This window comes from Macrotis lagotis, chromosome X (assembly GCF_037893015.1).
Source record: "Macrotis lagotis isolate mMagLag1 chromosome X, bilby.v1.9.chrom.fasta, whole genome shotgun sequence".
NCBI classification, from domain to species: domain Eukaryota; kingdom Metazoa; phylum Chordata; class Mammalia; order Peramelemorphia; family Peramelidae; genus Macrotis; species Macrotis lagotis.
Genome location: NC_133666.1, coordinates 307,238,534 through 307,256,722, shown reverse-complemented (window position 1 = coordinate 307,256,722; position 18,189 = coordinate 307,238,534). Strand labels below are relative to the sequence as shown.

The following is an 18,189-nucleotide window of genomic DNA, read 5'->3' as shown; positions in this document are numbered from 1 at the left end:
AAAAAAAGAAAAGCAAGGCTTAGATACAATTCCTCCCAGAATTCCTGAAAGAAATAAAACAAGAATTTTAAAAGAGTAAGTGAAAAATGATTTTGTGAGTAAAATTCAAGTGCTAAAAAAGAACTAGCAAAGAAATGAGAGCAATATACTAAAGAATTTAGAGAATTAAGATTAGCCCAGGAGGTAACAGCAATAAGACTATGAAAACTAAAATGGATAAAAGGGTAGGAAATGACTAAGATAATAAAAAATATTAAAACCAAGTTAAAACATTGAAAAAAGCTGAAGAATACATATGAATTCATGACAGAAAGAAATGACCTGGAAAAAAGAAGAAATTTAACAATCACTGAAAAGATGTGACCAAAAAAAAAATCACATCATATTTCAAAAAATAATAAAATTGCCCAGATCTCTTAGAAAGGAAAATTCCCAAGAATATCATAGTAAAAACACAAGATCTTGCTAGTCAAAGAAAAATACTGAAAGCAGTCAGAAAAAAAAATCACAACAAAGGAGGCATAGTGAGAAAAATACAGTAAAAAAATAACAATAACTTCATAATAATTATATATTATAATTATATATTATATTACATAATAAATATAAATTATATAATAAAAGTTACAATAACTTTCTCAAAAAAATTAAATATGGGGCTGCTAGGTGGCATAGTGGCTAAAGCACCGGCCCTGGAGTCAGGAGTACCTGGGTTCAAGTCCGGTCTCAGACACTTAGTAATTGCCTAGTTGTGTGGCCTTGGGCAAGCCACTTAACCCCATTTGCCTTGCAAAAACCTAAAAAAAAAAAAAATTAAATATTATCTCTACAAGAGGGGAAATAAAACTTGTAAGAAATAGAGAACTTCCAAGCATTTTTGATGAACAAACTGAAATTCAAATATAGGGGTTAAGAAATATAAAAAGGTTCTAACAAGAAATTAGAGCATATTAATAAACAAGAAGAAGGCAGCTAGATCATTCAGTAGGTCAAGAGCTGCGACTGGAGTCAAGTAGAGATGATTTTTGAATTTAGCCTCAAGCACTCACTAGGTGTGTGACCTGGACAAGGCACTGAAGCTTTCTTAGGTTTAACCCAGTGGAGAAGGAAATAGCAAACCACTCCAATACCTTTGCCAAGAAAACTACAGGCAGTATATTCCACAGAGACACAAAGAGTCAGACACAATCAAATGAATGTAATACAACTAAGGGGAAAGTAATGCATTCAAATAAAAAAAGTGACACAAGTATCTGCTCAGAACCCTCTATTATCAAGGGTCATAGTAGGAGTTAAATGAGAAAGAAAGCTAGAAAGTATCTAAATATGTTTTGATGCTACTTAAAAGTAGTATAGAAAGGAAAGGGAAAGTGCATAAGCTAGTGGGGAAAATATATGAAAAATACTCTCACAAAATTGGAGTGTTCAAGTTGAAGGCTATTCAAACAGGAAGGAAGAGGTGGAGGAGTAAGCAACAACAGAACTTCATCTACATATAAATTATTCAAAAGAGGGTACACTATACGCACACACAAACATACAACGTATGTGTTTATGCACATGCACACCCAAAATTGATACAGGAAAAATTTTTCAAGAGGAAAACAGGAGAGGATGGATAGGAGGAAGGAATGCTGAGCACACTCTTGATTATCAATCTTTTCTTCTTTGTGAAGAAGGGTGAGAAGCAAATAGAGGAAAATATATAGAAGAATAAAGTGGAGGGTAACAAATTAATTTTTTCAAAATTATAAATCTTTGTACAAGTTTTTCTCTTAAATATCTAATTTCAAAAATAAATAGGGAACTAATTCAAATTAAGAGCCATGTGTTAAATGGCCAAAGAACATGAACAAGCTGTTTTCAAAGGAAGAAATACAAGCTATCAATATCCATATGAAAACTGTTCCAAATAACTAATAATTTAAGAAATGTATATTAATGCAACTGAGGTTTTTATCTTGCACCAATCAGACTAACAAAATTGACAAAAATATAACATCTTATGTTGAATGACCTGTGAGGAAGCAGGTAGATTAATACATTGTTGTTGGTGGGGCTGGGAAGTGATACCCATTCTAAAAGATTTACTAGGCTGTAAATATTGTGATTTACTGATGCCAACAAAGACATCAAAGGACTCTTATGAACAGAAACAATTATAGAAGTTCATTTTGTTCTGACAAAAAACTGGAAATTAACAGGGTGCCCATCAATTGGGAATGGCTAAACAAAGTATACTACATACATATAAAAAGAATACATAGTGCTGTAGGAAATGATGAAAATGATAAATCCAGAGTCTTGAGGCTTGGACAAACTGCTATGCAGAGCGAAATATATAGAACCAGGAGGAAACTTTTACAAGAACACTGTAAAGACAAGTAACTCTAAAAGAAAATCAATCAATCTGATCAAAGCAATGATCACCTACAATTCTAAGATACCTATGAAGAAGCATGCCAATTACCTCCTGACAGAGAGGTAGTGGCACAAGGTAGAGAATGAGACATATATGTTTTGGACCTGGCTAATAGGGGAATTTGCTTTGCTAGACTGTGTATTTCTAACAAGGGCTTTAGATTATTTTGGGGTTTTTGTCGTGTGCTTTTTAGAGGAGAAAGAGAACAGATTTTTATAAATTAAAAGTCCTAAAGTAAAATTACCTGGAAATGAATTAAACTCCCAATTAACTATTTAATAAATATTAATTGGGCATTCTCACTATAAAACACAAACTATTAGATACCATAAGACATATACAAGAAAAGGATTATTTCATGTGATAAAGTTTTAAAATCTACTGATAGCATTTTCTGAAAAAGTTTTATTAATGAACAATCCAATCCCTTTGGGATTAAAGATAAATATAACACAATGTTGTTACTGAAGATTTATACCTGTTAAGTGATAAATTTCCTTTAGTTGTAAGGTCGAGCCAAGGCTAACAAATGACCTGGCATCTCCAAGACAAGAAATGATTAACAAAAACTCTAACTCTGCTATCCTCTGATATTATCAAAAGGAAATCCAGTGAAGCCTGGACAATATACTAACCTATCTGCTTCAATGTGTTTAAAGAAAAATAAGGGCCCATATGCCCAGGAGGAGCATAAATATTTCTGGACTATCATCAATCAATGATATTCAGATATGGGTTAAGAAGTTTTTCTGATGACAGACCCCCAAGACACTTATTCTCACCCAAAAAAGTAATTTTTTGCTTAAAAAAAAAAGTAGATCAGCAGTGATTGGGATCAGAATTATTAAGGTAAAGAATTTGATTTTTAATCTTCAAATAACTTATTCTCTCCAAAATTCTTTTTCAAAAAAGGACAAAAGACACTGGATCAACAGCACAACTAATGACTTAACAAATAATGAGAGGAAATGAAATGCAAAATTTAGTCAAGAATTAGTTTAATTTTATTTTAACTCCACTGAATAGTCTAATCTATCAGGTGGGTTGACCAACTATTTGTACATTGTACAGACACTATTAGAAAGCTACTGTGTCAAGACAAAAAAAAAAACAGGATATGGTGGATATATGATTTTGAAAGAGATAAAATTCTGGTTCTATAAACTATAAAATGCTAATAAATTCATCATTTTGAGAATATAAAGAAAACATAAACAAAGCCTGATGATCAGAACTTACAAGAGTGGGATGTCGATGATTAACTTGATCAAGCAGCAAAGCAGTTCTTCTATGAGATCTTCAGAGTCAGCGTCTGGTAAGATAGGATACATCAAGGTTCATCAGAAAACAAAACACAGGTAATGCTCATCTCAAATTCAAATTACTTTTCATTCAAATACAAAATAAGAACTATTACAACTAGAAATGTGCTCACTTTTTAATGAAAGCCAAGTTATGAACCTAGCTGAAACCTATGATCATCCTAAGAATTCAGAAACATAACTTAAATCACCTGGAATCTCCAAAACTTTTATCAATTTTTTTTGGAAGAACACATAAATATATGTAGATTTTGTTTTTAACTTCATTATGCCTCACTATGAATTACACTGGGAAAGTAATCTCATGAGAAAAAAAAAAGGACTAGAAGGGCTATAAGAATTGTGTACAGAAGTTGAATCAAAGAAAAGAGGAGGACCCAGCTTAATTTAGCAGATAGGAAAGAGTATAAACAACACTGACCTCTGCAATGACAAGAAAAAGTTAATATTTAGGTTTAAACAGAAAAGTCTTTCTTTATCAAAGCTACTCAATTTAAAACATATAAATTAACCTAAAAAAGGGGGGGGTGTGTGGCTAGGTGGTGTAGTGGATAAATTACCGGCCCTGGAGTCAGGAGTACCTGGGTTCAAATCCAGTCTCAGACACTTAATAATTACCTAGCTGTGTGGCTTTGGGCAAGCCACTTAACCCCATTTGCCTTACAAAAAAAAAAAACCTAAAAATAAATAAATAAATAAAACATATAAATTAACAAACCTACTCCTGGGGTGGTTTGATATAAATTTCATACTCTGGCTTCCCTTCCAGATCTGAATAGTAATGTTTAAAAATCACTTACTGAGTCCCTAAAGAGGATTTCAAATCAAATAACTTAGCCAGTTTAATAATATTCCACTAGGCAGCAAAGCAATCAGAAAAGTATGTTGACCACCCAAGATTTATTCTGGAAACCCAAAGACTTTGCCTGATTGAGTCTATTCTCCCAAAGAGGGAAAAAAATTCTGATTTTTAAACATAAAAATGGTGACAAGGATTCCCTACTCTGTATTCCAGCATCACTCTAAAGTATGACCTCAGCAATTCATAAACAAAGTTTACAGCTGAGTCAATTAAGCAATGCAATCACAGCTTTGTCAGTTTTTAAAAAAATGATGATGATGGGGGCAACTAGGTGGGGTAGTGGATAAATCACCGGCCCTGGAGTCAGAAGCACCTGGGATCAAATACAATTTCAGACACTTAATAATTACCTAGCTGTGTGGCCTTGGGCAAGCCACTTAACCCCGTTTGCCTTGCAAAACAAAAATGATGATGATGAAATATAGATTTAGTGAAAATGACATGTGGCATTTCAAAGTCAAAAATAAAATGGAAGTTCATGACAAGAATAAGCATTTTCCAAATGAAATTATTAAGGGCTTGCATTTGCTAAAAGAACATTCTTTCATATGAACAAGCAATTTTCAAATAAAGAAATTAAAGCTATCTATATTCAAATGAAAAAATATCCTAAGTCACTATTACAGAAATGCAAATTAAAACAACTATGAGGTACTACATTACCCCTATTAGATTGGCTAATGTGACCAAAAAGGAAAATGATCAATGTTGGAGGGGATGTGGCAAACTGGGATACTAATACCCTACTGGTAGCATTGTGAATTGATCCAACCATTCTGAAGAGCAATTTTGAACTATATCCAAATGGCTATGATACTAGACATACCATGATTCAACAATACTACTACTACTACTACTAGGTCTGTATCCCAAAGAGATCACAAGAAAGGGAAAAAGATCCACTTGTACAAGAATATTCACAGTAGTTCTTTTTATGGTGGCAAAGAATTTGACATTGAGGGGATGCTCATCAATTGGGGAATGGCTGAAAAAGATGTAATATATGAATATAGTGGAATATTATTACTCTATTAGAACATGCAGATTTCAGAAAAACCAGGAAAGGCTTACATGAAGAGATACTGAGTAAAGTTAGCAGAACCAGAAGAGAACACTGCTTTTAAAAACAATCCCGTGTGATGATGAACTATAATAGACTAAGCTTTTCTCAACAATACAGTGATCAGGGGGTGGAGCCAAGATGGTGGCATGAAGGCAGCATTTCCTGGAAATTCCTTCCCCAAAAAACTCCAAAGGCCGTCAAATTATGACTTTTGTCAAAATTTAGAGGGGCAGAACCCACAGAAAGACTGAGTGATACATTTTCCCAGTCCAAGACAACTTAGAAGTTTCGTGGGAAAGGTGTGTTTCACCAGGATCGGGAGTTGGAAAAAGGCCCCAATCTCAGCTCACTGCAGCACAGCCCAGTGCAGCACAGGCCAGGGATCACTGGGAATAGTTTGAAGGACAGTGAGAGAACTCTGCTACACATGGAGTCAGATGCATGGCCAGCAGAAGTTGCAGCAAGAATCAGGAGAAACCAGCCTGCACCTCTAGAGCACAGCCCACAGAGGGTAAGGGAGTCAGGGGAGACTGCAGAAATCTCTCTGTTCTCCCTGGGGCAGGATGCTGCTGTTTGCCCACACTGAGATCCAGGTTGCAGTTTGGCCTTTCATACTAAGATAGCAGGGACCCTCTTCAAAGCTCCAGAGCAGAGGGGAGTGTTGTGGCCATCTACATTATCAAAGCACAGGCAAAAGAGCATAAGACCTTGGAGGAATAAAGGTCCCAGGGGGTGTTCCCCCACCCAAAAAAAAACCCAAAGCCTTAGAAGTGCTGTAAATTAGTCTTGGCCTGAGGAAATGATTAAACAACAGAAAAAGAAGAATCTGACCACAGAGAATTACTGTAGTCCCATGGAAGATCAAAACATACTCAGATGACAAAAAAATCAAAGCTTCCATATTCAAAACCTCCAAGAGAAATAGAAAATGGGCTCAGACTATGGATGAGCTCAAAAAAAGATTTTGAAAAGCAATTAAGGGAGGCAGAGGAAAAATTGAGAGGAGAAATGAAAGCAATGAAGAAAAATCATGAAAACCAAATAAAAAGCCTGGTTTTAAGATATACAAAAAAACACTGAAGAAAATAATATATTAAAAACCAGTCTGGGCCAAATGGAACAAGCAAAACAAAAAGCAAATGAGGTAAAGAATGCCTTAAAAAGCAGAACTGGCCAGCTGGAAAAGAAGATAAAAAAGCTCTCTGAAGAAAACAACTCCTTCAAATGCAGAATGGAACTAAAGGAAGCTGATGACTTTGCAAGAAATCAGGAAGAAATAAAAAAGTCAAAAATTAGAAGAAAATGTGAAATATCACATTGGGAAAAAAAACTGACCTTGAAAACAGATCCAGAAGAGTCAATTTAAAAATTATTGGGCTACCTGAAAGTCATGACCAGGAAAAGAGCCTAGACTTCAATTTTTAAGAAATAATACAGCAAAATTTTCCTGAGATCCTAGAAGCAGAGGGTAAAATAGATAGAAATTGAGGGAATTCTCCAGTCACCTACTGAAAGAGATCCTAAAAAAAAAAACTTCCAGGAATACTATAGCCAGATTCCAAAACTCCCAAGTCAAAGAGAAAATTCTAAAAGCTACCAGAAACAAAGAGGTAAATGAAAATAAAGATGCAATTGTTTTCCCCACATCCAACTGCATGGAACTCCTGAAATCTTTTCATTGACCTTACCTGCTTAATTTTCCTAATGAGAAAACTGATACTTACAGAAGTGAAGTAATTTGCTCAGGATTTTGATATTTCTTGACTCAGAATCTAACACTCTTTTTACATTAAATAGTCAAAAGGGACCTTGACTTGAAAAAGGTGAAAAATTCCTGAGGTAAGCTATCTCTAAAGTCCCTTTTAGCTCCAAATCTATAATCCTACATATAATCCAATAACACTCTTTACTAGGACAGAAAAGCAAGAACTACCCAAAAGTGAGAAATAAAGAAAAAGAAAATGAGAAGAGCAGTCAGAAGAAATAAGTATGTGACAATTTAAGTCAAGCTATAAGCAGTAATTAAGAAGAACATTTATAAAGAAACAGCTAATTGTTATTTTTTTTAAATTTGCATTCAGTAGAATAAATGAGAGTAGGGAGGAATAGAGTAAAAGGAAATACAGCTGGTAATAGCAACTAAAGAAGGCAACTCAACTCAGAGACAGAGCCATTGGAATCTGAACACAGACTGAAGTACACTTTTCTTTCTCTATTACTATTCTTGAGGTTTCTCTTTTTTTGGGGGGGTGGGTTATGTTTACTCTCACAAGAAGATTATTGTAATAATATAAAATAAATAAACTAAAAAAAGGAAAAAAATTGCATTCAGAAAGCCAAACAGCCACTATTGTCCATCACTACATAGAACCATGTGTAAGTAGTGAAAAACACACCAAGAAATAACAGAACTGAATTCCAAAAAATGTTAACAGAGTGTCTGACAAAATCAGAGCACAACTTAATTTTCTTTAAATTAAAACCAAACAGATAGCTGGCTGATGTTCACTATAAACCTGTATTAATAAAATCATGGTATTATGCACTGTAATTCCCAAATTCAATAGTAAAAATAAGAATATACAAGTCATTTTAAAATACTTAAAATTTTAAGTTAATTTTTGTCCAAATGATACAAACAAATTATTCTTTGAAAAAAAAAGTTATACCATATTTTAACTATCTCGGCAAGGAGAATTGATTAGACTTATAGAACTGTGTTCTACGACAACACAAAAAAAAATTCACCAACTACAAAAATAGTTAACTAAAATTTTGTTGTAGTTTTGGAAAAAATGATCCATGATTTAAATGTTAAGAGTCAATTGCATTTTAAACAAAAACCTGTTAGTCTCACAGAGGGGAACTGATGTCATAAGATAGACTGATTATAGTATGGGGCTATTTTTTTAATTGTATATATTTTATAATTTTGTTTTAATTCAATTTATTACATTTCTAAATTCTCTCCAACATTTTTCCTCCTCCCCCATTCATTGTAAAGGTAACAGAATGTATTCACACAAAACAATTGGGGGTGGGGAATAGAAGGAAGGGAGGAAAGGAGGAAGATCCTCAGACAGCATGTTTCATCATGAATTCATTGAATTGTGGTTGGTCATTGTGTTGATCAGAGAATCTAAGTCAAAATTTATCTTTACAATATTGAAGCTATTTTAAAAATTGATATGGAACAGCTAGGTGGCACAGTGGATAGAGCACTGGCCCTTAAGCCAGAAGGATCTGAGTTCAAATCCAGCCCAGACATTTAATAATCATCCAGTTGTATGACCTTGGGCAAGTCACTTAACCACATTGCCTTGCAAAAATCTAAAATAAGAGAAACTTTTCTAGTTATTTTCACATTAGTTCCTACAAGTCCTCTGAGGTTTTTCTGAAACCATCTTGTTCATCACTCCATTAGCTATTCCTGAATTTGAAAGGGATTCCTTTGGTTTCTAATTACTTCTTACCATAAAACAAGCTACTGGAAAAATTTTTGTACATATTTTATCCCAACTTTTACCTCTTTCTTAGAAGATCTATTTTATATAACTGTTCCAATTCTCTGTTTATGGCAATTTTTCATGTGATATTTTTGTTTCTTTCTTGCCTAATACCATGCAATAACAACCCTTCAGCTACTATCTTTCATCTCTAAATCTAGGATTTTAAATCTTATGCAGACTTTTCATTGGGTAAGGAAGGAAATACTACCACAAAAAGGTGAAAAGGAAAAGAAGGGGAAAAAAGGAAAAATAGAAAGAAAATGGAAGAAACAGTCAGTGGTATTGTTTACATGAATAATAAATTAATGACAAAATGAATTGAATTCTATTCCTCACAATAAAACAAAATTTATGTCTTCATTAATTCTTTTTGCGAAGTTTTCCAGTATTGACAGAAAAAAAAGTAGCCAAAGGCAAAATACTGACTTTCTCCAAATACATTAAAAACTCACAAGTTGGGGGACAAAGCCAAAATGGCAGCATGAAGGCAGGAATTCCGAGAAACTCATAACCCCAAAAACTCCAAAGGCCATCAAATTATGACTCTAGACAAAATTTAGAAGGGCAGAATCCACAGAAAGACTGAATGATACAGTTTTCCAGTGCAAGACAATTCAGAATGTCCACAGGAAAGGTCTGTTCCACTGAAACTGGGAATTGGTAAAATTCACAGCACAGCACAGCACAGCACAGCAGGGTCAAGATGAATGCCTGGGTCCATGATAAAGGGGTGGTTTCCAGACCTCTTGGTCCAAAGATCATCAGGGATAGCTGGAAGGAGTGGAAAGAGAACTCTACCACACCAGAGTGAGTGTGGAGCGGAGCTCCAGCCTCAGAGCAGCCCTGCAGTGAGAACCTGGAGCAGGAGTCAGCAGCATCACTCAGCACTTCCAGCACTCTCAGTCCATAAAAGCTAAGGGGGTTGGGGAAGGCAGTAAAGGTCTCTCTGCTCTCCCTGGAGCAGGATTCAGCTGTTTGCCTACACTCAGATGCCGTCTGCAGTCTGGGCCCCTACAACACCACCACAGCCAAACAGGGAGCCTCCTCACAGCTCCAGGGCATAAGGGAGGGCCTGAACACAGGCAAGAGAGGAGTCAGAGCCTCTCACAAGACCTTGGAGGAATTAAAGACCCAGTGGGGTGTCCCAAACCCCCCCCCAAAGCCTGGGAAGTGCAGTAAATCAGTCATATGATGAGGAAATGAACAAATAAAAGAAAAAGAATAATTTGACCATAGTAAATTACTTTGGTCCCAGGGAGGATCAAAATACATACTCAGGGGGGGTGGAGCCAAGATGGCGATATGAAGGGATCGCGTCTTAGGAGCTCTCTGATAAAAACTCATAAGCTAAGGACTCTAACTAAACTTTTGAGAGACAGAACCCACAGAGGGACCCAGTGAGGCAGTTCTCCTACTCAAGGTAACCTGGAAAAGAGCAGAAAGGCTCCGCTCCCCGGGGTCGGAGGAGCAGCCTGCCAGAGGGGTGGCCCGCCAGAGCCAAAGAACTTCAGCCTCCCGGAGGCAGCCCCAGGGCTCTGAGAGCCGCGGCTCACAGCAGCGGGGGAATCTCCTGAGATGCACCCCGGGGAGCACTGGGCACAAAGTTGGGGAACAGCGGGGAACCTCTGCCAGAGAGAGCACGTGGAGCCCAGCCCTCAGGGCACACAGCAAGTAGCTTGGTCTTTCCCCAGCCCAGATCCAGGAAACAGAAGCGGGTGGAGCCCATAACCAGGAGCCCCCAGGGCATGAGCCCATTGAGCTGAGGGAGGGGAGTTAAGAGAAACTGTGAGCTCAGTCCTCTGCCCCTGGAACAGGACTCTGGGGCTCTGACCACATTCAGATCCTGATCCCAATCTAGCCCCCCCCATAGAACAAGAGGGCCCCCCCACCTCGGCCCCCGTGGCAGAGGGGGACGCTTATATTCATTCAAAGACCAGGAGGGAGGACAGAACCTCACACACTGACAGAGTTGATGGTGTTGGAACAAAGACTGAAGCACATTTTTTGTTATTATCATTTGGGGGAGGGTTCAGGGCAAGTGGGGCTGGGTGGCCTGCCTGGGGCCACATAGCAGGGTGATCTTTGGGTGTCTGAGGCCGGATTCGGACCCAGGTGCTCCTGGCTCAAGGGCCAATGCTCTGTCTGCCACCCAGCCACCTCTACTATTATTACTATTTTATTTTATTTTGGGTCTTTTTTTCTCCTTTTTGGTTTTTGCAGGGAAGTGGGGATCAGGTGGCTTACATGTCACATGGCTGGGTGATTATTGGGTTTATGAGGCTAGATATGGACTCGGGTGCTCATGGCTCCAGGGCTGGTGCTTCGTCCATTGCGCCACCTGGCCATACCTACAATTATTACTATTATTTTTTTAATTTTAATTTTTTTTCTCTCCCCTTTACTTTTTTGCCCAAGCAAGTCTATCTATATTCATGGGGGGAGGGGTATTTTGTTTACTTGTAAACAAGTATATTTTGTTAATGTAAAAAAACATTTGTACAAAATGAGAATAAAAAATAAATTTAAAAAAAATACATACTAAGATGACAACAAAATCAAAGCATCTGTATCTAAAACTTCCAGGAGAAATAGAAAATTGGCTCAGGCTATGGATGAGCTCAAAAGAGATTTCTGAAAAGCAATTAGGAAGGTAGAGAAAAAATTGGTAAGAGAAAAGGATGCAGATAAATCATGAAAACCAAGTCAGCAACTTGGTGAAAGAAATGGAATGGAATGGAATGGAATGGAATGGAATGGAATGGAATGGAATGGAATGGAATGGAATGGAATGGAATGGAATGGAATGGAATGGAAAGGAAAGGGCAGGGAAGGGCAGGGAAGGGCAGGAAAGGGAAAGGGAAAGGGAAAGGGAAAGGGAAAGGGAAAGGGAAAGGGAAAGGGAAAGGACATAAGAAAATAACATTAAAAAGCAGTTTAGGCCAAATGGAAAAAGCAACCAAGAAGGCAAATGAAGAGAAGAATGCTTTAAAAAGCAGAATTAGTCAACTAGGAAAGAAGATAAAAAAAAGTTCCCTGAAGAAAATAACTCCTTCAGATGCAGAATAGAACTAAAGGAAGCTGATGACTTTGCAAGAAACCAGGAAGAAATAAAACTGTACCCAAAAAACACAAAAATTAGAAGAAAATGTGAAATATCTCATTGGGGGGGAAACTGACCTTGAAAAACAGATCCAGGAGAGTTCATTTAGAAATTAATTTAAAAATTATTAAAAATGATCAGGAAAAGAACCTAGACTTCATTTTTCAAGAAATAATACAGCAAAATTGTCCTAAGATCCTAGAAGCAGAGAAATAGAAATTGAGGGAATTCACTGGTCACCTCCTGAAAGAGATCCCAAAAGAAAAAACTTCCAGGAATATTATAGCCAAATTCCAAAACTCCCAAGACAAAAAGAAATTATAAAAAGCTGCCAGAAACAATTCAACTACCATGGCTCTACAGTCAGGATTACAGAGGATCTGGCAGCATCCTACATTAATGGTCCACAGGGCTTACAATGTGATATTCCACAAGGCAAAAGATCTTGGTTTACAATAGAGAATCAACTACCCAGCAAAACTAAAAACATCCTCTTTCAGGGGAAAAGATGGACTTTCACTGAAACAGGGAACTTTCCAACTTTCCTATTGAAACAACCAGAGCTGAAAAGAAAAGTCTAATCTCCAAGTAAGGGTTCAGGTGAACCACAGAGGAAGCAAATGAGAAGGACTAATTACGAGAAACTTAATGATGTTAAATTGTTTGTATTCCTACATGGGAAGAAGAAACTGATAAATCATATGAACTTTCTCATTTATAAGAACAGTTAGAAGGAGCATATATAGACAAGGCACAGGAAGGCACTGAATATAATGGTATAATATAGGTAAAAAGATGGAATCAATGGGTGATAAAAGAAGGGAGGAGAGGAAGAGAAAGGAGGGGGAAAGGGGCTAAGATATTTCACATAAGAATCAAGAAAAAGGTTTTACAACAGAGTGGAATGGGGGAAGGCAAGGGGGAATGAGTGAGCCTTCATTCTCATCAGAAATGGCTCAGAGAGGAAATGGCATTTAATACACTTAATAGGGTATAGAAATCTATCTAACCCTCGAGAAAAATGAGAGGAAAGGGATGGGATAAGGGGGAACGGGGGTGGGGGTAGGTGACAGAAGAGAAGGAAGATCATGGAAGAAGGTACTCAGATACAACACCCTTCTGAACAGGGACGGGATGAAAGGAGAGAGAGAGAGAGAGAATGGAATTGATGGGAGTGGAGAGGAATAGAGTGGATGGAAATACAGCTACTGATAGCAACTGTGGGAAAAATATTGAAGCAATTTCTTTGGTGGCTATGATGGGGAAGGCAACTCAGCCCAGAGAAAAAGCCATTGGAATCTGAACACAGATTGAATACACTTTTTTTTCCCTCTCTCACTATTCTTGAAGTTTCTCATCTTTTGGGGGGAAGGGGATTTATGATTACTCTCACAAGATTATTGTAATAATATAAAATAAATTTTTTAAAAAAGTAAAAAGGCATCAGTTAATCAAATACATTTTTTTTAACTTAGAAAAGGGCATTCTTTTTCAAAACTTTGCTCTGGTACACATATTAACCATCTGGACGAACGTGAAATAAAGTCATACTAGAGTCTTAACTGAAAAAAAAACCTCACAAGTTATCGTCTCATTTTTCACTTCCTTTTCAGTGAAAAACTTCTTAAAAAAGGAGTTCACATCCAGTGTTTCCACTTCCTCCCATCTATTTACCCTTCACCACTTAAAATCTTATTTCTATCATTGATGCTCAATTTTAGAAGCTCCTCTATCCAAAGTCAAGAAATGACCCCTTAATGATGAATTTAAAAAATCTTTTTTTCCATTGTTCATCTTTTTTGACTTCTCTGCAGTATGTGACATTCATTTCTTCTGGATACTTTCTCTAATGAATTCCAAGACATCATACAATCCCCTATCATTTGAATTGCACCTTCCTTGATTCCTCATATATTTTTCAACTTCTTAATAAGAATTGTCCTCAAGAATCTGTCCTCAATCCACTTGTCTGTCATCTGTATCTTGATAATCTCATTAACTATCATTTTTATGAAAAATGCTTCCAAAAAATACCTCCAACCCTGACCCAATTTTCAGAATCAAATCTCAATTGCTTCCATCTGAATGTCATAAATGCCATGTCCATTATATTTCTCCCTAAATCCACACCTACTTTTGAATTCGTCGTTTTTGTCAGTGGCACTACTATTTACCTGCCATTCCATGTACTCTCTCTAATCTCTTATATCCAAAGAGTTACTAAGTCCTGCTGATTCTACCTACATGGTATTAATTTAGTTATATCTCACTACATTTAATAAGGCTCTTAATATTACCCACATATACTTAACACAATATTCTCTAAAAATGTTTTCTTTCTCTTTCCAAATCAACCTTCACAGTTTTCAAACTAAACTTCAAAGTATGGCAGTCATTTTTTTCCTTTAACCTGAATGCTACTGTCATACCAATATTCCAATATTTAGTTGTCTTCATATTATTTCTCCATATGAAACCCCTCCAATAGACCCTTAGTGTCTAAAAATAAATTTCAAACTCCTTCAACTGACATTCAAGGGTTTATAATCATATCAGTCTACCTGCCCAGTCTTATTTCATATTATTCCACCTCCTTTAATCTACATTCTAGTCAAATTGAATGAACAGTCATCCTTCTTCCTCCCTCATATCTTCCTACCTTCATGCCTTTGCTTGCATTGTTCCCAGAACTCAGAATACCATACCCACTTCTCCTTCCAACTTGCTGAATTTGTTGATACTTTAACATCCAACTGAAATGCCACTTCCCTGAGGACTTCCTTGATTGTTCACCTTAGATGGTAATGACCTTAATCAAACCAACAGATGATACATTTGCATGCCATGTTCTCCTCCTAAGCTATAAGTTTCTTTGCATTTTCTCCAGCATTTAAAAATTTAAGTTAGGTAACATATCCATCAAACTTTCCCTTTTTTCATTGTTACTTCATGACCACCCATTCTCATAGTCCTCAACATATACTCAGCAGAAACTGATTGGTAAGCTACAGACCAGTCACAGCCAACATTAGGCCTAAGGAATGGAACTAGAGAAGACAGAAAGAAAGAACAGAAAGTGGACTATGGAAGCAGGTATTATAGCTCTATCTACTCCTCAGGTTCATTCATAGTATCACTACAACCCAGCTGATTTTCTCAGATGCTGGCATTATTACTAACTTATTAGATTTTCTTATGATGAAAAAAGAATATAAGCAACAGAAATCAACATTAATAATATGAAAGAATCAACTTCTCTAATTTGTTACTTTTTCTTCCTTGGTATCTTTTCTGAATATCTACATTTTTTTTAAAATCCCATTCTTTCTTTATAGAGTATTCAACTCATTGTCCTCTCCCCAAGGATGTCACCAGGAACATAACTAAAGAAACAGTAACAATCACTGCAATCCCACAGTAAAAGTGGCATAAATTGAGGCAACTGGTGGTACAGCAGTTAAACAGTTAGACCTAGAGTCAAGAAAACCCAAGTCCAAATATAGCCTCACAAAGTTGTCACATAGTTGGTGATTCATAAATGCTTATTTACTTCCACAACTTATTAGTTGTGTGAATACTGACTTCTATTCATCAGTTTCCTCTTATAAAATGGAGATGGTAATAGCATCTACCTCATAGGATTGTTGTGACAATCAAATGAAATTTTATTTGTAAAAAAGCATTTAGCGCAATGGAATCCTATATATTTGATTTCTGGATATCCCTAAGAGATAGATCTACAATTCTCTGCCACATTACAAAGTGAACCAAAAATTCATCATTGCAATATGTAATTGTGACATACAAAAGGCCAATGCCCTTCCCAAAAGAAAAGGATGTCAATATGACACTAGGTGCCTCTGTGATGAAAGATCCACAAGGGTCTATCACTTTACAGAAGCATATAAGTAATCCCAATTTCACATAGAACTTTATGAGAGAAAAATGGAAGTGCTTCTAATAATATATTGTTGACTCCAAAACAATAATGTTTCATCTTTCCCTTCTTGCCTTATGCTCAGAATTGAAAAAGCATCCTTGGAACTTGACTAGTCTTAGGGGAATGGTTAAGTACCTGGGATGAGTGTATACTAGACTTCGAAATCCAGTCTTCTTGACCATACACTATTACATACACTTCTCCACCTTCACTAACTCTAATGCTGCTTCTTTTCCCTTATCCCACAGGGCCCTGAGCCATGCTTCTCTAGCTGCTTCCATTATTGAAGAGGTATACTGGTGACACAACCAATGAAAAACCAGGATCATCTAATATATGATTTTGTTATGGTTGTTGTTCATACATTTTTCAGTCATGTCTGACTTTTCTTGACAAAATTTAGGTTGGGGCTTTTTTGGCAAAGAAACTAGAGTGGCTTTTCATTTCCATCTCCAGGTCATTTTACAGATAATGAAACTGAGGCAGACAAGGTTAAGAGCCTTGCACAAGGTCACACAAGTAACTATCCAAGGCTAGATTTGAACTCAAGAAGAGTTTTCCTCACTCCAAGACCAGCACTCTCCACTGTGTCATCTTGTGCCCATTCATATATATGTATATATAAAATCATCTTAAAATTCTTATTTAAAAATTTAAGGACTCAAGCAAGTATAAGATTTTCATAATGGAGGGATTACTGTTTTTAGTTTTTGTTATTTTAAGATCTGTGTTACATCATTGTTGACCTGGGCAGCTAAGTGATTCAGTGAATAGAACACCAGTCTTCAAAGAAGAAGGATAGGAGTTCAAATCCAGTCTCAGACACTTGACACTTACTAGCTGTTTGACCCTGGGCAAGTCACTTAATCCTGATTATTTTGCATCCCCAATTGTCCTGATTTTTATCTGGCCACCAGGGATGGATCTGGAGGAGAAAGTGAGGCTAGTGACTTAGTACAGCATACCCCCCCCATTCAAATTCAATTCATGACAAGACATCACTTCCCTGATGTCATGATCTTCTAAGTGATGAGACTAATTTTTTTAAACAAACTGCTTAAAAAGTGACAAAGTGTCCTTAAGGGCCACCCCCTACTATTATTACTATTTTATTTTATGTCTTTTTTTTTTTTTTTTTTTTTTTTTTGGTTTATACAGGGCAGTGGGGTTGGAGTGGCTTGCATGTCACACAGCTGGGAGATTGTTGGGTGGACGGGGCCGGATATGGGCTTGGTTGTTCCTGACTGTAGGGCTGGTGCTCCGTCCACTGAGCCACCTGGCCATACTTACAATTATTACTATTATTTTTTAATTTTAATTTTTTTCTCTCCCCTTTACTTTATCACTCAAGTGAGTCTATATTTTTGGGGGGAAGGAGGTCATTTTGTTTACTCTTAAACAAGAATATTTTATTAATGTATTAAAAAACCATTGTACAAAATGATAATAAATATTAAATTAAAAAAAAACAAAAACAAAAATAAATAAATAATGATGGTGCAAAAATGCAATATACTTTGATATCAACATAGTTGATAGTTATCTTCCATCTAATAATTGGTAATAAATTAATATAGTTAACAATTATAAAGTACCTTTCCTCACAATAAAGCAAGCAATGTAGTTAACACTATTTCACAGATGAGGAAACTGGGGTTTGCCTATAGTCATGTAGCTTTTAAGCATCACAACTAAGACTCAAACCTTTATCTCACAATTTCAATTTCAGTACATATTATATACATATACTCTCTCCATAATGCCCCATGACAATGAGATGAGGCTTAAATGACTCTTTAAAAAGCTTTAACTTTTTGAAGAGTTTCTTGTTCATTAGATCTAAATGCCTTGGATAGATACATAAATAAAATACACAAATCAAAACCTACCCTTTGAATTACTACAATAGCTAGCTAAGGAAGTATATTATTAACAACAGAAACCTGAGTTATATTCAGAGGTAACTTAAAA

General features: G+C 36.3%; 1 protein-coding gene across 3 annotated transcripts in view; it reads right to left on the bottom strand.

The window, feature by feature from the left end:
• DYM (dymeclin) overlaps positions 1–18,189 on the bottom strand; it is a 619,494-nt gene that overhangs the window by 516,132 nt on the left and 85,173 nt on the right. For all 3 annotated transcript variants that reach the window (XM_074206163.1, XM_074206161.1, XM_074206162.1), the window contains one exon: positions 3,662–3,734. In XM_074206163.1, the coding sequence (XP_074062264.1) occupies positions 3,662–3,734 (73 nt within the window). The remainder of the gene's footprint in view (positions 1–3,661; positions 3,735–18,189) is intronic.